This window comes from Micropterus salmoides, unplaced genomic scaffold (assembly GCF_014851395.1).
Source record: "Micropterus salmoides isolate LMB-PRFRI ecotype aquatic unplaced genomic scaffold, ASM1485139v1 Ms_hic_scaffold_1, whole genome shotgun sequence".
In the NCBI taxonomy this organism is placed as follows: domain Eukaryota; kingdom Metazoa; phylum Chordata; class Actinopteri; order Centrarchiformes; family Centrarchidae; genus Micropterus; species Micropterus salmoides.
The window spans coordinates 32,177,040-32,200,011 of NW_024040040.1; the positions used below are offsets into that span (position 1 = coordinate 32,177,040).

The 22,972-nt window shown below is 43.0% G+C and overlaps 1 protein-coding gene across 5 annotated transcripts in view; it reads right to left on the bottom strand.

Annotated features, from left to right (window-relative positions):
• LOC119906686 (partitioning defective 3 homolog) overlaps window positions 1-22,972 on the bottom strand; it is a 349,822-nt gene that overhangs the window by 88,311 nt on the left and 238,539 nt on the right. For all 5 annotated transcript variants that reach the window (XM_038724012.1, XM_038724004.1, XM_038723995.1 and 2 more), the window contains exons 19-20: window positions 21,550-21,787; window positions 4,896-5,024 (exon numbers count right to left, since the gene is read on the bottom strand). In XM_038724012.1, coding sequence (XP_038579940.1) covers window positions 4,896-5,024; window positions 21,550-21,787 — 367 coding nt within the window. The remainder of the gene's footprint in view (window positions 1-4,895; window positions 5,025-21,549; window positions 21,788-22,972) is intronic.

Genomic DNA, 22,972 nt, shown 5'->3' on the forward strand with positions numbered 1-22,972 from the left:
CTCTCATGTCTCATCTAGGTATTGCCCGGGGGGCCAGTAACTTGCTCGGGTGAAACCACTTTCAAGACGGAACCCCCACACTGAGTCTCCTCCACCTGGTCGTTATTCATCCTACCAGACCAGCCTATCAGAAGGCATCCTCTTGTTTGGCTGTAGACTCTTAGGTCTTGGTATCAACATAATACTGTGACGTTTATAATGAAAGCCTAAACCTTACACCTGGACCACAAACCACAGTCTCCAGTGTCAAAGTCCTATGCCCTGTATGCCCAACCATTCACCTCAAACTCCTCTCTATGACTTCAAAGCAGAGATTGACAAAAACATCAAGCAAATTGGTATTACGTAAACGCATTTTGTAAGAAATAGGGTTGGAATTTGGTTGGCTTTGCAATATATCCATTAGCTCTAAACCTTAAATTCACACCTGCTAACTGCATTCTTCTTGGGCAACCTGCAACTGCTGCTCCACTTCCAACTCCTCTCCTTCCCCCATTTTCTCCTAAGAGACCACCCCCGCTGTGCCATATATACTCCATTAGCCAATTAATGGCCCAGCATGTTAACACTGAAGAAAGTGCTGCCCACACTAAACACATTATTACTGTACAACCCCAATTACCAGCCCTTCTCCTCTCTTCTACTCTTACCAGATACTACGTTTTGAGATGAGAGGACACTGTAGCTTTTAAGGAACCAGCCAGATTTTATTTCAAAAAGAGGACAATCAAGCTGTAGTGCCTCATTCTAGCCCCACCGTGGATTTTAATGTTAATATTAATTACACTGATGACAGAAAATAAGATAATTCCAGTGTTATGCCAGTAATTGCTTGGTCCTTTGTGTTGTCTGTGTTTAACTCTGTATTCTTAGAAGTAGAACTGACCTCACATCTACCTTTAAATAAAATGCAATGCTTACTCACTTGTTCTTCAAAACAGTGCAGTGGAAAGGCATTTCCTCCTGGCTAACAGACAGTCTAGACAGTCTAATGCTGAGGCTTTTAGGGCAGTTTAAGTTCAATCCCTAATCCACTGACTGACTATGTCTTTAAGAAAATTATGTATCAGCCGGATGACATTATTCTTTCTTTACCGTCCCTCCCTTTCAGTTTTTTCAGTTGTCCCTGTTGTTTTTCTTATCATTCATACATTCATTGTAAATTGAGTCTGAACACCGCACCTTCACATGAACAAAAAACGGGATCTGTAATGATCCTGTTGCTAAAGCTTTCTTTCAGCGCCTGAATGTGAAAGCAGAAGACTGTCACGTCAAGTAATTACTTTAACACATTATATTGGTGGAATGAGAGGCCTGGTGTGAACTGGTAGTCAGCTCACCTCAAGTCCTTCCTCTCCACACTGAATAAAAGTCACTGTTCATCCAACAGCGCTGCTCTTTTGGATGAAACAAAGGCAGCAGACTCCTTCTCTATATGTTTGACAAAAGTTGGGGGGTGCGGGGATGTCTGTACCCTCCTGCACTCATTTTGAAGTCAACACACTTACAAGTTTGAAAGTCGGTCTCTTCAATATGCATTGTTACTGCGGTTGATGAAACAGAATGTATTTGCTCTCTTACTTTCTCATCCAGCTGCCTTGAATAGATTTTTCTTTTCAATACTCCCTCACCAAAACATGTTCTATTGTTCTGAAGTGCAGATGGAGGGCAGAATGTATCTGAATCTAATCAAAGTGCAGTAAATGACTCTGCGTGCAGCTGTCTGTGCAGAATCGCAAACCTCCGATAGCCCATCTTTTGTTTGACACTTGGCCCATAACAGCATAATGCAATCACAGAGATAATTGTCCAAGTTCCATGGTGTTAATTCACAGTGTTAACAATCACATTAACTTGCTGTAGGTATCAATATAATTACAAATGTAATCACACTTCCCAATCAGTCAGTTGGAGCTTCCTTTGAACTCACTATGCAAATGAGACTCAAATAAGATACTGAAATAATGAGATGGTTTGACAAAGTGGAATGATAACATTGGTACCATAATCACTGTGACAAAAAACAGAAAAAGAAGAACTGCCTAAAAGCAAATTGCTTTACTTTTTTCTACTGGTGGCACTGGTGTCTGTACCCTGAACATGGTATAGAAAAGACATTCTCTTTTAAACAAAAGACAAAATTCTAATACTAATACTAAAACAGGTTTGCTGTTTTTCAAAAGGTAAATTGTGCTGACTGACCCACTCCAGAAACACTGGTCAGGTGTTGTTTGTCTAGAGTCAGCAGGAAGTCAAACAATAAACAAGAGGAAGCAGGCCACTGTTGTGAAAAAAAGCAGTGATGTGCTCTCCTGTGGTCTGGGGAGTGGGAACACGAGAGTGGCAATGGAGTGCTGGCCACTGATTAGAAGCCAACCGGAGCCAAGCAGATAAGAGAGAATGGACATCATAATCAGCTGCCACAGAGAAAGGCGAATGGAGTTCAGTTCAGGCGGAAAATGAAGAAGGAACATTGTCAGGTTGTCTTTGTGTGCTTCCCACTTTGGCTGGGAACATATAGTTCCAGGGCTAGCATGTGCAGATAAGTCAGAGACTGATAGAAGCTCCACCAACACCACCCGCTCTGTGTTTCATTCTTTCTCTCTCTTTTCCTCCATGGCCCTGTGTGAATGAGGGCCATAGCCACAGAAACAACTGCTCTCCAACCCACCCAAGGTCCAATCAGAGCGCTTGTTGTCTCCACAGTCCTCTCAACATGAGCCAGTCAGATAGGGGTGTCTTGGGTGCCGTCCACAGCCTTAAAGAACCAGAGTAATGGCTGCCACTGCTGGGCTGAACAAGCATTCAGATCAGCCTATCCACAGGTACTAATGCTGCTTTGATGAGACATTAAACAGTAAATCACAGGAGCTGTATAAAATCTGCCAGATTTTAGCAAAACAAATGCTGCTGATAACCAATCCTCATCAAGTGGATGCACTGCACTGCGCTCTAGCAATGAAGTCGAAAGTTTTATGTACTCTCTTCTCCATCATCTTCAATCTGTAAGAGGCTGACAAGATATCAATGGAGGAGAACATTTTTACACAAAATAAACGAGTTGTGTCTGCAAGGACTGCAGGCCAAACCATAAATGGCATGAATCATACCAAGGTCAGAGTTTTAAATATATAACCGTAGCTGCCTTATTGCAGAGTAAAAAGGGCAGGTTTTATGAATTAATCTGTCTCACCTCTTCACTAACTCCTATTTTGAATCACTAAAAGCCCCTGTCAGAACCGTCTGCTTGAATTAATGATCGCTAATGTCAGCTGAGCCGGGGGTTTTGGCTGCGGCCCATCCCGGGTCGTACTGACAAAGAGCTGACTGACGATTGCTAGCTTAGAAAACATGTTACAGTTACCTTACCATAATTTCATAAATGCACTCTTAAATGGTCCTGTCTCTGTGGCAGCAATGTAATCAGTCAGAGCATGTGCCTTAAGCAGAGAACTATGACAATCAAATTTAGCACCTAGGGAGTGTAATACAGTAGCGCTACCATAAAATACAAGAAGTAATGGATTTCTGAGCTGAACCCTAATACTTTGAATATCGACTTGTCTTCACAGCAGGTTGGTTTATTATTACACCACAATTTCCCTCAGGATTCCCTTTCCATTAACCGAAGGACAATCCCCACCTGGCTGGGTGATGGGATTTGGGAACAGGTACAAAAAGGAAAGAATTAGGTTGCCCTCCTGCATACGGAGCTGGGGCCGGAGATCACAGATGCAGAACGGACACAAACAAGACAGGGAATGAGAATGTGCTCCAAGACAAAGTAGGAGACAAAGAAATTAGGTGGCAGAGGTGAAAGAAAATAAGTGTGGGAGGGTTATGAGGGCATGTACTCTACATCTCTCATGCCCACTGTGTGTCTGTTTTGATTCTGCTGATTAGCATGACAGTTACTTGGGAGCTTCTCAAAGCGGACAGATCTGATTGAAGAACCAGGCGCCAGTCTCGAGGGTGCACTGAGAGACATGTGTTGGGCCCTCAGCCAGAAAGGTTCACACCCTCAGTGGAGAGGACCTTCACTGCAAGTCATAGTTGAACACCAGAAAGAAATGTGCTACAGTTTTTTGAGCAAGGCCTCCAGATGTTCCATTCAGCAGGGGGAGAGGGCCTTTGTGAGTGTTTTTTTGTTTGTACACTTGTTTGTGTTGGCAGTACCATGCATTTTCGACAGCCATCCATCCTTCTCTCCCTTCGCCGTAAGAAGGAGCGGTATCAAGCCCTATTGTTTCTATTCAATTAGCTGTCATTACCAACGGCAGTTTGATTACTGAGTTCATTTGGCTGGTGGAGAACAATGGAGGCAGCAAGCTGTCTTTTCATTCACCCTGCCACCAATATTGTCTTCCCTTCTAGAGAGAATTAAATGGGGCTTGTCTGTGAGGGATGAGGCGCACGCGGCAAAACCGATGCCTCGCCTTATTCTTCTGGACGTCCTGATGGCCACAAACACCAGAGGACATAGAGCCAAGAGGAGCAGATAAAAAGGAACAACGTATTCTGGAGCAATTAACAACCTGGGCGAGCTGCAGGAGAAGACAAATGCAGAGCTCCATCGATTTCACTATTATAATGAGCACCATTCAATCATGCCAAACCCACAGGGGCCTACGAGCACCATTAGGAGGTCAGCGCCTCTGAATGGCACAGGCAACAACAATCCATAAATGATCTATTTAATGTACTGATATAAAAGAAAGGGACATTTCACAAATTGACATCTGAGTGCTCTCCCAGAATTTCCCAACCTTGCTCCTCCATTTTGCTAATTAGGTAGTTTGCTACTTTTCCGGTCAGTAGTATTTTTTTTTCTTTTTTTCAGCTGGGACTTAATTGTTCAGGCTTTTAGTGAGCCAAGGCTCCGTCTGAGCACTCACCTCTCTTGTTCCAGCCTCATCCGCAGGGTCTCCTCTTCTGACGCCTGCATGTCCTCGACTTTAGATTTACTGGAGCCCTTCCTCTCCATCCTGTCTCCTGGCCGCTCATCCCTCCGGTGCTTTCCAAACCTGAGTAAAAGAGAAGGGCAGAGAGGATTTAATTGAGGCCCAGGCTTTAATAATTTCCAACCCAATATGGACTTTTTTTTTTATAGCAGCACGTCTTCCTTTTTTCCAGGAAATTCAGGTGAAATACTCAGTAGGAAATTAAAGTGTCAAACTGTCAAAATCTTCAGGTCGGGTTTGTACTGGGGAGACAGCTCAGGAGGAAACTCCCCAGGCACCCATTCGTTATTGGAAGAATAACTTGGCCATTTTTATATAAATGCAGTCAAAATGCATCAAGCAATATCAAAAGATAACTCAACGTAGTGAATTCTCTTCCTGCCAAGTCTGCATCCAGGACAGCAAAGATTCAGTGTTCACAGTATGAAAGAGGAAAATGGCAACACTCCCCTTTTTTAAAAGAGAGGATGAGTTGAGCTGTGGAGTTTACTTCGAGTGATGGGAGCAGTGACAGCTCATGATTTAGTTTCGAGCGAGTTGGGAACAAACTACCAGCAACCAGGCGAAATGTAAGTGAAGAAAATGGCCAAGCTCGTCGGCATCATTTGTGACTTTCTAGGCGTTGCAAACTTTTACATTTTAATGACGGGAGAGACATACCAGTGGCGGTAAATCCGTTACAGCTTTACAGTGAGGTGAGAATAAGCCAAGCTGATGATCGTAAATTCTTCTGGTCGCCCAAGCTTGGTGCTGGGTGAATAAATGACTGGAGACTCTGGCTGAGTGAGGGGTGTGAGAAAATGATGAGGAATAGAATAGAAAGGAGGCCTGCAGTTGAGAGGGAGTACAGTTCATTTACACAGGCATGTACATTCACAAACACACACACACATACACAAAATACGGGCAGCTGACACCACTGGCTGTGACTTTATTACTTGTGCTTGTGGATAACATTAGGATCAGATGCCAAATTTACACATGTGCACATAACTAACAGGAAAGACAATTTCATGAAAGTTTGATGTCATTTCATGCTGCTCCACGATGGTGCCAGCTGTGGAGGAAGTGCAAAATGGCAGGATACAAAAAAGGGAAGTATTACAGACAGATATCCAGGAAGTGCAGATGATGGTCATTTTGCACATGGAGATAAAAGCGCATCTGTACACCATATACAGCAGATACAGTGTTGTTCTATCTCCTTTGACTCATGTTGCGTGGTTCTCAATATGTATGGGCATGCAAAGCCTAATTATATGCAAACATTTGAACACTGTGTTCATACACAGTGCTGACCTATGAAAGCCAAGATTTCTTAAGGTAATTACAGTTGAGGGATTATTTTATGAAAGAGGTGAGGATAGGTGAACCTGAATGCTAGTATTACGGTTATTGTGGACGCTTAACACCAAGGTAGGCATTGGGTCAACATTCAAATGTGCCTTGTACGGGGGAAGCAAGGGCGGCAAATATTATACCATAAAAACCAGATTTGAGTCAGAGCAAAACATTTAACTCTTAAAGGAAGTATGGTATAAAATGGGTGTAATGGGTCTGAAAAGAGATTGATGGAAGAACTCCATTCTTCACACTTTCATTACATCCCAAATCAAAAGCAGAGAACTAACAAATCATACCAGGGCTGCACAAAAATGTTGCCTTTTTTGGGACAATATACATGCACTTCTAAGAAAGGAACTTGCTATGAAATACTTAAAACTGTTCTGTAAGGTATCTTGAAAAAAGTTACAGAACGAGGGGATAGATATCTGGCTAAAATATTCCTTGCAGAAAAACTGCCTTGATAGAAATTGGGAATGGAGAACCACTTATATGAATTGAAATGCTGAACAAGAAATTGTTAGTTGTTTTTTTACTACTGTCACATGTTAACGGTTTTAAATGTGAAAGCTTGAAGTACTGCTAACTTTGCCATTTTTACAACTGTCAGGTTGATGGGAATCAGGCTAATTCTATGGTCAGGCTAATAATATGAACATATTTGCTGATTGTAAAGACAAGGCACTGACGGTGTATGGGCATGAGGGCATGTGGCCACAAGTAAGAAGAAATTTAATAAATATAATCTCAGAAAATGACTGGATTTTTATTGACTGTTTATATTACATAACATAACTCAATGTTCCTGCATTATACACACAGACATTGATTATGATGTTCCACATGGGCTTTTGAGCGGTCCCATTCAATTTCAGACACAGGAACAGGAGAAAGCATTAAGCTCTGCAGTCTCCCAGACCCACTGTGCTTCACTCTGAGCTTATTTTTAGTTTCCTCATAGCTGAGCTTTATTTGATAGTTTGAAATCTTTCTCTGAAAGTTGAAAAAATTACATTAGACAAGGTTGACTTTGGTCCCATGGAAGTGAATATATTTGTAAAATGGGAGGCTGTTTCCCTCACAGATGTTTATTATTCTTCTTTACATTAAAAGCAGCCAAGACATTTGTGCAAATGGCTTCTCTTTGGTAGTGGCTACTCTGGAATTGTAATCTTTTGACTGCACTGTGGCCTGGTAGGAGTTCCTGGTTTGTGGTTGGTCAGAGATCCCAGGAGAGGCCAAGGGACTAATATCTGTGTTCTTTGTAGCACAGATAGCATACATTACCTTATGAATTAATCAACAAATGGCTGTAGCAAGGCATAAAACTCTAGCCTGGGGTTAGGGATGCTAATAATAGTGGACCTGCTATCTATCACCAAGACAGGTGACAGCTTCCCTCGCCTCACTTCAAGGACTTTCATTAACTTCCTGAGGAAAATTCACCTTCCTCTTTTACTCTTCCAATTTTTTTCTCAGTCTCTTCTTACTCCAACCCCCCTAAAAAGCATAAAATAACCTTAGGGGAGACAAACTTCTGCCCTCAACTTTTTTTCTTCTTCTTCTGGATCAACATCAATACAGTGAAGGATTTGTCATAGTGAAACATATTGGCGGATTAGACTGAGCACGACCATGGGCGTATAGCAGCTCCCATATGAAAGGCTATTCCCCCATCGCCGGTGGCCTAAGAAGGAGGCCCCACATCAAAGCGAAGGCGGAGGGAAAGAACGATACTACCAGAGCTATTAGAAGGCTATCGGGACACTTGCTGGTTCACTGACAACATGGCTCTGCCCTTTACTTGAACAGCCTGAGCCCTGCCAGTGGGGACCATGGTGGAACACAGGATTAGCCACCAAACCTCCACTGACGCACAAACCCCAATGTTATATTTCTACACTCAACATTTTCTCAGCAGGAAAATGCAGAAATCTGTGGTACCAGTGTGTGTGTAAAAACTGCAAACTGTATTGACTTTCATACCTGTCTCTGGAAGATAAGTGTCTCATTTGAGAAACGAAGGGAATCTGATAAAAAACAATAATGATTTGGAGTTAATCAGTGTCAGGAGGGAAGAAGAAGCTCAGCCATTCACTCTTCAGTCAGTATTGGCACCTTGGCATTAATCGGGGCTGGCATCAGTATAGTTGTATTGAGAGTGAGGTTCATGAGGCTTGATAATAAGATATTGATTGGCAGCTGCAACTCGGGTGGAATGACAATGGAGTAACTACAGTATATCTTGCCGTTTGGGAAAGAGAACTTATATGGGCCCAAGCAGAATAATCTTAACTTAAACCTCAATTTACTTGTTTTTCCCCTAACAGTTCATGGGCCTTTTAATTTTGGTTATTCTGTTAAATAGCAATTTGTAATGACTTGCAGGGTCACTATTTGAGCAACAGTTGGACCTCACATCTTCATTAAAGCCAGATGAACAATGATATGCCATTTACATCCTCATAAAGCTCCGATCTTATTTTTCTGCTTCAGTCCACCAGACCGAAGCTCTGTGTAATGATCCATTCCTAAGGACCTAACTCACTGTGGCAAACAGCAGGTAAGAGTGATGAATACACAAATGCAGAGGGGCCCTCAAAAGACAACGAATGATGGTAAGGAGAGATGTAGATCTTGAAACTACCTGGGTAGAAAGACATTTGTTTAGGATTACATGAGCACAAACACACAACAGCTGAGTAAGACGCAGATTTGATCAGTGGGATAGTGATAAGCACACAGAATCCAGACAGACACAGGGAATATTTATGACCTTCAGGTTGCATTCAAAGCTTGTGCTGCTCTCTCTGATCCATCACCATTTGGTCCCGATAACGATAATGATTGGCCATCAAACCTTGTTTGGATGGTATGCAATCTAACATGTGTCATTCATATACAATATATGCTTTATTAATGGCATGATAGCCATTGATGCGATGAAACATTAAGAGGAAAATTGAAGTGTTTAATCAAAGTGTCCTAAATTTGACATCTGCCAACAGCATCTCATAAAAAAATGTTTTCAAATACTGTTGTACATTAAGCATATTACTGAGCAGCTGGCTTTGCTGTATGTGTATGCTTTTTCTAGAAAAGAAGTCAGTAAATAGGTACTCCATTCAATATGATACATCCTCATATATCACAGAAAACAGAAGGGTTTATACCACTAGCAGTGGATGCCTCATACATCATCTTCATCGATTTACAGGGTAATAATACTTCAAGGCTGCAGCACAGAAGAGAAAAAGTCAAAGACAGGATTTCCAAAGAGGGAGTAAATGTAAATTATGCAAAGCCTCAAAGCCAGTTTGATTGTTACAATCATTTAATCTGGGCAGTAGATTTGAGAGAAACTAATCTGTTTTGACATCTTCTGTGGGGAGTCTGTGGTTTGCTCACAGGAAGTTGCTGATTTATGGAGAGAGGACAGCAGAAATAAATAGCTGTCTATTCCTTCTCCAAAAAATGTGGTTTTTGAAAGTGAGTTCAGGGATGTGATGGACCACCTGGTTTAACCTCACATGATGCACTCATCTTATCTTTTGGCATTATTCAAACCTGCAAATGGAACAGGTGAGCCAGAAAGAAAAAGTGACTATCTATCAATTTGAGTAAGTGATGAGAAGATAATTCCAAGGGCAGACAGAGAGAATCATTATGGTTTCTGCTTGGCCAACCTTAAAGTTAATCCAAATCTCCTGGGACGAAGTCCTCCACAGACATCTGATGTGGTGTCTGAGCCCCCATCCTCCGAAACTGTATTTGTCGCAGTCAGGAAGAAAATAAATAACTATGCCTCCACCCACAGAATTTCATGGTGATAATGTATAAAGCACCATGAAAAACACACATTTTTTCTCAGAGAAGAATCAAGGGCCATTATTATCATCTTATTGATGGCAAAAAGTACACAGCAGAAAGTTAGGACTAGCACACAGACTTTTCCATCTTCTATCCCTGTCCAATATAAGGCAGTGCATAATTTCTACACAGTGCTGCACCTAGGGCAAAACCCTGACAGTGGCATGTAATTTTAAAAGTCCCTTGTTAGGAAGGCAAGGCTGTCTGTCCTCTTCGCTAGCTAAGTGTTGCTGCAGCTGTAGTGAGCAAACACTCTCTATCTCGGGTGAGACACACAGATGCTTTGTAAAAAAAAAATCCAATAAGACGGTCAGAGAAAGAATGTGTTTTTTTTTCTTTCCCTGGAATCAAACAGTGACTCAGCGATCGTTAGCACGCATTAAAGGGGCATGCGTTATTGTTGAGTGGCCTCAGAGTAATGTGGCCACCACTGGTTTCCAGGGACACGAACCCCTGAGAGGTATGGGAGGATGTTCTACTGTCCTTCCTCCAGCCTCCAGCCACTAGCAGCCGATTATCTCCCTCCCTGCGGAACTCATTATCCCCAGCCTGTAATGTCAGTCAGCGATTTCCCTTCTCAGCCAGACCACTTTTAAATTAGAATGTACAAATTGACGCTTCCTCAGAAAAGCATTTTACGTAAGGTGAAAGACTGCAACCTGAGGTTCATCAGTGAATGTGTAAGACAAGATAACACCTCATTTGGTGCACACCATCTTGGGGTTGATGATATGGAATGTGCCTTTAAAATAACACAACCCTTAATGCAGTTGCACATCCCCTGGCCTTTTACAGACACTTTGCCTCTTACAGGTCACGGAGAGATATAACATCTCTGTGCTTTCACCTCATTGGATAAGGGCTTGTACGCATAGAACCAATTGATTTCCACCTGGGGGGGTGGGGGGGGGGGGGTTGCTGCTGCTGTTGATTGGCTGTAGCTCTGGAAGGAAGCCAGGCCTAATTCTTCCTGCTACAGTGTGAAAACAGTGGGGAGAGGTACACGAGGAGGGAGGATGGGAGTCGAAATGGTTCATGCCGGGAAAGAAAGCGGCATGTCCCGCCCCATGGAGGCATGACATGCATTTATTCATGACATCAGGCCGAGGGGGGGACTGTGCCATGGGTGAGACGGAGGAGAAATGATTCTCACCAGAAACTTCTACGGCTCTTAGGTCTCCCAGCTGAGCAAAGAAGACACTGTCATGTTGTTGTTGATGTTCAGATTTAGTGACGCTCTATGTGGTCTTTCACCATACTAAAATAATGAAAAAGAAAAACAGTATCAATCTACAGGTATATGATTCTTATGCTATTCTTGATCATTTTATTTAAATTTCTTGTCTTTTTCTCACCCAATATCGCTGTCCCCACCTGCTTACCATAAAGAGGTTATTGCATGAAAATGAAGATTTTCTGGCTGAAATAGGGATGCATGGATTGATGCTATATTTCCCTTTAAGAAAATTGTTTTCAAATTTAAATTCATCTATTTTCTTGCCGTGTCACTTAGTATTTCCTGTTATTTCTGCCAGACTGGTCTTCTTCCATCTGTTTTTCCTCTCTTCACACTTTCAGATATCCAAGTCTGTAATGTACTTGTGTCCAAAGGCCTAATCAACAGCTACATTCCACCACTGGTCTAGTTGTTAGGAGACATAGATAGCCAAAGAAAAACAGAGCCTCATGAGAGCTTATCACCCCACCACCCAGCTTCACCACCAACACCCCTAATGAGAAGGAGGAGGAGTAAGACAAGAAACGGGTTTAGACTTAAATAAATACATGTGTGTGAAAAATGGTCAGTCACAGAGAGCTGCAGGGCTATTTTTGGGTAGTATTCCATCCCACAGATATTTTATTGTACTTTGTTTACTTTGTGCCATGATATGTGAATGTGTGTGTGTGTGTGTGTGTGTGTGTGTGTGTGTGTGTGTGTGTGTAGGAGGGTATGGGACATTTTTCTCTTTGGAAATTCCAGCAGCAGAGTTAATCCACTCTTATTGAGAGATGTTCTTTTTAGCCGCAGAGACCTGACAAAATATTTTAAACTAACAGCTATCAGTACCAAAGCAACTGTTCTGAATGTATCTGCGTGAGTCATTGTGATTTTGTGTGTTTGCAAGATGAAAAAAAACCCTGCATACATCTGATAGCTCTGTGTGCCAATTATTCATATTTAAGCATTACATGTACACACAAGCATCTGTGTGTATACTGTATGTGTGCCTGTATATCAAGGGACAGCTTGGCTTTTCCATATTTCAAACAGCCTGTGCAATACAAAGGACGAGGCCCAGCCCAACATGATTGCCTTTAATGTTTCACATAAATCATTGAGTTGTGTGTGTGTGTGTGTGGGTGGGGAGTGAGGAGGAGGGGTGTTGTGCACACGCTCAAAGGAACGTTTCAAATTTCTGACACCACTGATTAAAGCCTCTCATTACAACACAAATAAACAGTCCGAACGCATTCACACATCCATTTGTTAAAGTGTATGAGCGCAGTGAGGAGGGAGTTTCTGAAGGACAATTTACATAGAAACACTTGAGCAGCTGAAAGGGAAGTTCAGGTGTTTGGGTAAGCTTTTGTGCGTGTATGTGTGTGTGTGTATTCTGATCAGGGATGGCCATATTGTATTATTTAAATTGCTGACATTTTTACCACTCGTAATCATCCTGCACATTTTCTTTCTCTCACTATTACCAGCCACAGAGCAAACACTCACATGATCTCGCACACTCATATACATATACACACACACACACACACACTCACATTTGGCTAATGCTTCACCAACCTAGCCCACACTGCATGCAGAGATGCAGAGATGCAGAGATGCAGGGATGGGGGTGGGGGGCAGCACTGTGGTTTCTCAGTGGAAGAGCTACAGTAGGTGGCTCAGGCTGTGACCTAGATACAGTATGGCACACTGCATTCCTAATGGGCCATTTTGATCTCTGCCACTCTCTGCATCCTCAGCTAGGCTGCTGCTGCATGCCTCAAACACAGAAACTCAGCATTCAGCAAACACAGCACCCAAAGTCTGCTCAGGTCTTTTAATGACGGCAACATCAACTGTGGAAGGTGAAGTGCTACAGCGGGAAAAAGAGGAAACCTGCATTTTGGAATAGCTGAACAAAATACCACTGATGTGCAGAAACTCACAGGGATCAGATACTTTCACTGATAATAGGCTTGGTGATGCATTTCCAGCTGCTTCCACCTCATACAACTTAAACCCATTAGGACATGAACTGAAGGTGAGAGGGAATTGAGCTTATGATTATTGTCATGATACAAGTTTACCTTATGAATTAATTGTGTTTGGCAGGTTTCTTTTGTTGCTGTTCTGATTATCAATGCTTCTCGCAATTATTTCCCAACTAATTTACATGCCGATGAGTCTGGAGACAGATGTGTTTTTTCACACTGAAAAGCCTGATTTCCAAGATGCTCATCTGAAGGACAGGGGAGAAGAGAAGTGAGGCGGGTTTTCCGTCTGGTAGACATCAGACTTTGAAATACAGGCATGGACACATGCTGGCCCAAGCATTGTATTTGAGTGCATCGCAGAAAGAAGACAGGGGAACTGCTGATCCGTGATATACATCCCTCCCAGCATTCAGAGGGAGACGGGAGAGGTCTTTCAGTCAATGCCACTATGAATCTCTAGGGCAGCTGGGAAGGAGGAGGGAAGAGTGATAGGGGGGATATATGGAAAGAAAGAGGGAGAGAGTGACAGTAATTGTGAGTAAAGTGAGGATGAGAGAGAAGAGGAACCCCATGGAATCGCAGGGATTGTAACTGTACATCACAAGCAGGGTTAAATAAATAGCCCTGGACACTCCTCTTCTTTCTACTGGTCTACTACAGATCAAACTGCTGGCTGTCCAAAGCAAAAAAACAAAAAGCAAACATAGAATAGAATGACTGACCTCCGAAGAAATGAAGTATGTCAAATTAAACATGCAGGATGCAGCATTTTTCAAGTCAAGTTATAAATAATTTATACATATTTTTTTAACTTGAAGAAATGAGACAGCAAGATCAATAAGATTATTTGCAGACACCAATTAGGATAACTACTACATTGACTTACAGCACAAAGGAAACTTGCTTAATGGCACTGAAGTAGGTGGGTATTTGGAAAAAAAACACACACACAATACATAATAAAACACTGTGGTAAGGGAACGTGGTTTAACTACACCACTGGTATGAGACAGAGATTACAAATCAAACATGAAATACAAGCAAGGTTAAGTTGATATACCAACCATTGACAAGAATGTCAAAATTAGGTGATTCAGCAGAACTCCAGATAACATTGGCAATGTCTTTAATGTCCAATTCCAAGATTTTTTAAATACTTGCCTTCCACAATATCTGCGCATAACAACTATGATATAGTTGAGGTTAGGGTTAGGTAATGTTTATGGCAATTTAGTATAAGATCTTCACGGCAGTGAGAGCCCAATTAAATTCCTTCATGACAAACATAGGGAGGGAAGAAATCCCGATCCGGCCATGAAAAGAATCTTCATTTTTTTCAGAAAAAAAGATCAGAGTAGGGGAGAGAGAGAGAGAGAGGTGCAAAAGCAGGAGGAAAAAATAGACAATTTCACTTTACATGCCGAACACATGTCGAGACGCTGACAGAACAAGAGGAATTCGGTTCCAGGCTTTAATTGGTTGCCTTTGATGGAAATCAGAAGTGTAATTCAACATCGACTGATATTACCTTTTCCTAGCTTTTTTTGTCTTCCTTGCCTTCAGTGTGATTGTTTCTCTGCCACTACCCATCTTCTCAGGCACATGTTAAGGGTGTGTGCACATCAGCAGGCGAGAATTTGGTGGATGGGAAAGGTCATTTCAGCCAAAGACCTCTATTTCATTACATGCTAAGCCTGGTGTATGGGTGAGAAGACTAGCAATGAGCGCTACTGTTGCAGGCATCCCAGTTCATTTGCATAGCACATAGGGGGAAATAAATAGGTTCTCCCATGTGCATTTCTCACCTCTGTCTCTGTAGTATCAAGCACGCTTTGCTTCTCGACTTCAACTTATATTTTTTTCTTTCTTCACATCAAAACATGTATTTAAAGTAATATGGTTTACTACGGAGGGCAGTAGTGATTCATTTGTACTATTTAAAAAAACAAAACGGGATTGTGCCGCTCTCAGATCCTTGTACGTGTTCTTAATGTTTTGTCATTATTTACAAATGCGCCTGTCCTCTGAGATTCCACTCGCATTGGAACAGCGTTTCTCAGATTGATCAAAGCAATCCGGGCCAGAGCGAAAAAATAACATCAAAGTAGAATCAAAGTGTCTCAAAGTGTGAAAAACAAATATCAAATGGTGAGGGAGTAAGTTAAGAAGCATCAGGCTGTTTCTGTTTGGAACATCAAGGTCGATGAAAGGAGAGACATTCGAGGGTGGGAAAGAGGGAGAGTAAAGTAAGGAAGATAGCTGAAGTGTAAAGACAAGTAGAGAGGAGAGAAGGGAGTCTTGGGTTTCCATTGGTGGGTGTTGGTGTGATTCCACTGGGGTAGGATCATTAGTAGTCACAGGCCTGGTAGAGTATGGAGGGGTGCAGCGCTACACTTAATTTGAGCTCTTTAATAACACACTTTATGAATTCAGTCATGTTTGCAGCCCTCTGCCTGGGACACAGCGTGAGAGACATCGGTGGATCTCATTTCAGGCCGACAAGATTTCAGATTCAATTAACTCCATCGTGCAACACCACCTCTCCTCACACACACACACACACCAGCCTCCCCACTTCTCCCCATGCTTCAAGGTCTCTCTCAGAGCACTGCGTGATCATTCTAAACCTAATTACTTCAGGGCTGTCTGATAGAGGCCCAGTGCTGCCCAATCACATTTGCATCGAGTGGCCAAAAGCAGAGGAAGTGCAGCCGGACAGCCGGACAGCCAGACCCACCTCCGCACCCCGAGGCTAGAAAAGGCTTGCATGGTGGCTAAAGTCGCAGGGCATCCTTTCCTCCCCCCTCCTTAATCCTATCACTCAGCCTCTCCCCATGTCTAAATGCTTCACCCCGCCAAAAATTGACAGTGATATCCAATTTTTGGCCACCAGACACAAAGCTGTACTTGCCTTAACCTGGAGTACAGACGAGTTTTGTTGTTTTACTGTTTTCATCTCCTGTCGCTGCACTCTGTGACAGTGGTGCTAATCTTCTCAGTGGGGGACTTCTGTTGTTTGTTGTTTGGCCCCCGCTGGGCCTCTTTGGTACATGATTGGCAGGAGAATAATGGGATGTCACACTCAGAGGACATTTTTGTGAGAGAGTTTGGCGTTCACCCTGCAAAAATTACCCCTTTAAAGTCCTGGGATCTTGCACCAGCTTTGAAGAAGCAGGGGGGAGTTCTTCCCAAAAACATGTTTTTCCCCAAGAAGTTGAAAAAGCTGACCTCCTCTCTGTATAGCGCCCTCGGTGACATGATATTTCTTTTAGCTGTACAGCCATTTCAAGGTGATATTGAGGTATGACTTTGCACTTGGCAAAGCTGCCAAGAGCTGCCGAAGTTCACTACTGAGTTCCCTCTGAAATATTTATCCATGACAAGGGAAATCTGTGGCTCACTTTGCTTTAGCTCGCTCCACAGGGAAGTCAAAGGTCAGGGTCAACAGCACAAAAGGCCCCCTAGAGCTGACAGGAAGACACTTTATTGCTCACGGGCACTTCAAGGGAGTGAATCCTTGCCAATTTGGAGACTACAATTTCCCCAATCACCGACGACCTTTGTGGGCTGATGTTTATTCTTGCATCACCAGCCACAGTCCATGGTGTGTTACATTATTTATGTTCCATGTAATTATATTTTGCTGCATTCCTGCTATTCTTCACTTCACTCCAGCTGCCAGTTACTCTCACGTTCAAGCTCCAGTTTGACGCTGTGCCCTGTGCTTGCCTTTACTACCTCAGCACAGACGATGATGAGTGAGGCAGAGCTAAATAAGAACAATTATCATTTTCTTTCAGATTACATTCAGCAGATGTCAGGGCCCACATGTGGAGGCGGCTAATTGCTGTCTCCAAATCAACTGTGGCATAATACTACAAGCATATGTGAGCTTTTGTGTGAGTACTGGGGAAGGTGGAGGGGAAGAGGGTTGCATTGTACTGAGAAAGTTCTATCAATTCTATCAGGCACGCTCTCAGCCATGAGTGTATAAAAAGCCAGGCTAATGCATGTATCATGTTGGTGTACTAATGATCAAACCAGCTTACCCGCCATCAGCTGTTCACACCCACACGAGCAGAAAGAATCATATAGTATGAAGACACGGAGTGGCACAGGAACACGCTATCAACCTACTTTTATGCCGCACATAAGGCAATCATGCTTTCATGGCATGGTATCTATATTCACGACATACTCATGAATGCATGCAAACACGCACACACTCGTGCCAACCTCCAGCGTGCTTTCACACTGCCTAAGAATAATAAAGATTGAAGGATAGAAAGCATCCCAGCACTCCCAGCTTTCTTTTCCACTCCACACCCCTCTCTCCTGCATATCTCCTTGCAGCCTTGAGTGGGGCTGCATCTGCATGGAGGAGAAGGCAGACGAGGTCCCTGGGGTGATGGAGGGTGAGGAGAAGGGGTGGGGATGCACGGCTGTCACACTGAGCTCCAGTGTCAGCTGATGGCTCGGCGTGAGGCATGCCACTTATCAGATTTGTGGGGAGGGTTAGAGTGGGGGATAGGGGTAACGGTAACTGTGTGTGTGTGTGTGTGTGTGGGGGTGAGGAAGCACTAGGGAGAAAGGGTGAGGGTGATGCCAGAGCCCATTAACACAGTCTTTTCATCTATACACACATACCCCTTCAAACCACTCACTCACTCACACACACACACACACACACACACACACACACACACACACACCAAAGATCCTCAATCCTCCCTCCAGGCAGACAGTAGCACGATGCCGTGACTGCCACGACTGCTGCTGTGAAAAGCTCTCTTCTTTTCTCATTCCCTCTATCCTTTTCATCCTCCTTCCCCACTCTCCCTTGGTGCCCCAGTTCACTCCAGTGCACACGCTCACTCTCTCCTTCCACCCCTAACCCAACCCCCACCACCACCACTCTGGCCCCCATTCCCCAACCCAACCCTGCCTTCCATTTTTATTTGCTTTTCTCCTACATGCTACTGTATTTTTCCTACAATATGATGCATTCTTGTTAAAAACGCATTTACAATCACACAAAACAAATATTTAGATGTAGAAATAGGAATTTTCATTTTCTTTCAACAAATGAACAAGCTTTTAATAAATGAGACAGGATAGGTATGTTTTTGCATATCCATACACACAACACGGTCACATACACGTACAAGACACATCAAAAGATGGAGATGAGGATAGAGGAGGTCAGTCAGTCACAAAGCAGATAAACAACACCTCATTAGGGATGTTGAAGGGAGTCTAGCAGGCCTGGTCGAGACATCATTGTCCGCTAACATGCTAACAGAGCCCTGGGCAAAGCTTCCAACATCTAAACAAAGCTGATAGGATCAGAAAGTAATGATCACTCTTTATCCACTAGAAATGACATGAATAATCTCATACAATGGTATAGGGGATAATGCACTGCCTTGTAGTCCCCTATATACCACTGGATGCAGACATGGACACAGTGACACATGCAAGCAACAGACATCCTTGAAATAACAATGATGTCAAAGTACCTAGGGCTGTTTTTTATCCTATGCATGCATGGACACTGCTATCCATTCATTCAAGATTATAAGCTATTCATTACTGGATGGTACAGGACTGTAAACCAGACAGTCTGCCATCATATAGGCGGTACAGTATGAATCCAGAGAGGCAGAGGAGCTGGGGCTTTGCACTGCAGTTTCTTTGCTTTGGGCTTTAGGCAGTCAATTTTCTTTCCATCACGCACTCGCACCCTTTCAGTCATTCTTGCACTCACAGTGTTTAACTCACAGTCTCTCCCTCTATCTCACCCTATATTAGGCCATCCTCCTTTCCTCTGGCTCTGATGTTAATGCACTCCCAATCAGGCTCTCCATTAAACAGACATGCACTACACGTTCATCTGGCTGTCCAAAGTCCCACATGCAAATGAGCTCAAATTGCAGTGCGCTGCAAACTCCTTGAAATCTCCTTAGAGGGAGAATGTGAGTGTAAGACATGCATGTGTGAGAAATGCAGTAAAAAGTGCCTGCCCATCCATTTTATGCAAATGAAAACCACGTAGATGAGCATTACAAAGGATTAACTCAATCAGGATGCCTGTTTGATGTTTTCATGCAATGGTGAGACATTCACATCCGAAGTGTGCTAATGTAAATTCAATCAGTTATTCATAAGAGTGTTGAGTTACTGTCAGCCAAACCCTTTGCCAGCCACAGTAAAACTCCATTTGGAAATCACTGTCAAAACTTTTGCTAGAATCGCTAAAAGTGAGACACACAACACATCCTTCCCCTCTCCTCCCTTTTGACCGCTAGGCATTTCACATCACTTAGTTTTGTTCTTTACGAAAAAAGTTTGTTATTGTATCCGGCGGGACGCATTCATTCTCACCTCAGTTCCTTGCCATCTCAAACTTTGTAAACCTGTTAGGTGGATTATGAGAGAACGGGGAGAGAATCGAAGAGGACAGAGGCGCGTGGGTGTGAGAGCTGTCACACTTTTAAGTAGAAAATTGTTTGAGGTATCAACAAGGAGTAGGAGTGGCAGAAAGAATCAGAAATCAGACAAAGCTTGAGAGTCAGAGAAACATGCTGGTCCTGGAGGCTGCCTCTTTGCATTCAGGAGGCACAGGGCCTGGCGTTAAATGCATGGAGCAAGGGGGAGTGTCAGCAAGGCCTGCTGCGTGCCAACTCTTAAGTGGCGGTGGCACTCAAAGATAATGAAGAACGATGATGAGGCCGAGGAGGGCATGCCGAGGGCCCACGTGAACAGCTAAAATCACCCAGTAGCCACCTATAAGGATTTGCACATAGACACTCAAAAAGGTTTACCAACGGCACTGATTGAGTGTCAAACCTGTGGCTCAAATTTCCACTTTCATTTACTAATCCAGCAACCTCCTCTTTGTGTAATTCTGTGAATTCTGTGAATGTGTCTCCACATATGTGCTCACGCCTGCTAGGCGACAGAATGTGAGTCTGTTTGAGTCATTATGCATTTACACCACAGGATGCAAAGACAGTCGAGTAAAAATAATGGAATATAAGCGAGCCCCCTGCGTTCCTGAATCGTGACCTCAAAATACACTTGTCGTCTTCATTGTTCATTACCGAGCCGTGTGCTGCGATACGCTAACTAATCCCATTAAACTAATCCACACGAAAACAACTTACGATGATAACGGCCTGCACCGCCTCCACGGTTAATTTATGCCATATTCAAATGTGCACAGAATTGAAATAATTAATGTGACTCCCCCACTAATTTTCCTTTTTGCAGAGATACTGAATGGATACCAGCACGGTGTTTATTTTCATCTACAGGCTCATTGCACATTTCTCCTACTATTGTTTATGTACACAGTATATGGTCCAAAGTCACTATACTTAGGGTAAAGAACTGGTGTTTTTGCAAGATCAGAGGCAGTGGAATTATTTTATTATGTATTTTTTATTAAGACAAACCTAACAACCACAAAGTTTGAGCCAGCGGAGGTGTCTGGTTCATATTTGCCTCAAACTTCCTGGGGTATATGAGGTGATCACACAATGCAACCTACAGCAGCTAGACCTGCAGTAGTTGAAAGTTTCTTTAGATCATTGATATTAACTTGAATATCAAAAGGATGTTGACAGCAGAATTATGCCATCCTTCATGGTCTCCCAAGGTAGTGTACCTCTAAAATCTTACAACCACATGACGAGCCAGCCACTGAGAATACCGGTCACAGACAACAATTCCAACCTGCAGTCGATTTTATCATCTCCAAACATCTTTTATCCCAAGAACCAAATCACAGCTCCCATACTAGCACCCTTTATGGGTCCTGAACATTGTCCGCTGGTTAACGTGTTTGGATAGGAGGAGAGTGCACATGGGGTTATGAATAAAACATGTTGCCCTTATTAAAAATAATCTGTCTCAAAAGTGCCAGAGGCCCTTGAGGTCGATAACCCCCCTCCTCCATCCACTCCCTCCATCTCCCAGGGTTCAAGGAGAACGGTCCCTGATTAGCACTGGCAACATCCAGAGAACGCATTCAAATTCTGTATGATCGAGTGGTGAATGTGTTGAGTGGAATTAAATAAAGCAGATAGGGATTGGCGCTTGGGGCAACACAGGGGAGGTTGTTTAGGATTTAGACCGGAGTTCCTTCCATTCCTACCTGAACATCTCACCCAGGCCCTTCAGCACGCCTTTCTTGGCTTTGTTCTTGTCCTTGTCTTTCTCCCTCTCTTTTTCCCTTTCAGGTTTCTTCTTCTCCTTCCCCCCAGCCTTGTCCTGATCTTTCTGTCTGTCATCTTTGGAGAGGTTGCCGTTCAGCCCAGGGCCCACATTGAGGTCGCCGCTGGTGGACATCGACTCACGACCTGATCTGGAACTTCCCTCTGTGTCCTCGTCCACTGGAGTGAAGAGATAAGGGAGGAAGGAGAGGGTGTTATATATAGAAATTGAGAGGCAAAGAGAACAGCACACTCACAAACACAGATATAGAAGTGTAAGTCAATAAAGGCAAAAACTATTACTTCCATTTGACTCCCTGTGGATCACAGAAGCTGCAACAATTCCACTTTATTTTTAAAGTTACAAAGCATCACTTATTTCTGCTGGTAACATCAGATAAATCATTAAAAGAAAAGCTGTGTCCCACAAGGTATGGCAGCTTTGATCAAAACACACTGAATTTATCCGCCTCATTAGAGCAAAATATATTTATACTGTACACCCTTTGAGAATAGTACTCAGTTGAACACATTTTCACTATGCTGACAGCCTGAAGTTATTTCAAATGTCTTCAAATATCTTTTTTCTATTTTCTGTGGCATTTCTTATAGAAATTATATGCCCAAAAAGTGAAAGCTTTAATGATAGTCATATGAATCTGGTTCTTCATTTATGTCTGAACTCATTTCAACCCAGACATCAAATTGAAACCAAACTCCTTAGGTGATGTAGGGTTGATTAAACTCAAAGTTTCCATCACATCTAATCAGAACTGATGTGCAAAATATAATTAATCCGTCAGTAATTATACATTTAAATAATCTTGAAAAAGGCTCCTAGGGATCTTAATTGTACATGTGTTTCACTTCGCAATCGGCATAGTTCCTGTCTATGCTGTATCTCTGGCTCTGAGGCATGAGGTAGATGTCCTTCAGATGACAATTTATTACAGTCTTGCGTGTTGTTGTCTAAGGAGAGCAAAGCGCTTATCGTGAAGGAATAAGAGGGAGGGGAGACCATGATGGATTTTTGGCATATGGGATGAGACAGACTACGAGAGGGTGGAGCAGCTAGATTCACATTTCAAGAAACAGTAGGGTTTGTTTTCTCTTGTGAACTGTGGAGCTATCAGCTATTTCTTTCAGCTCACATCTCGGAGGAAATTACTGAAAATAAATCTCAACATGAGGGACTATATGGCAGGAATAGAGAGCAAAGCGGCAGCTTAAACCTGCTCCATTATGCAATTCATTGCTGTGTACAGCCCCTCCCTTCCCTTTCTCTACCTCCACAAATTTGGGAGCAGGTTCTGGATGGGTATCAGTTTTATCACTCAATCTGCTGCCTGCTTATCATTCACTTAA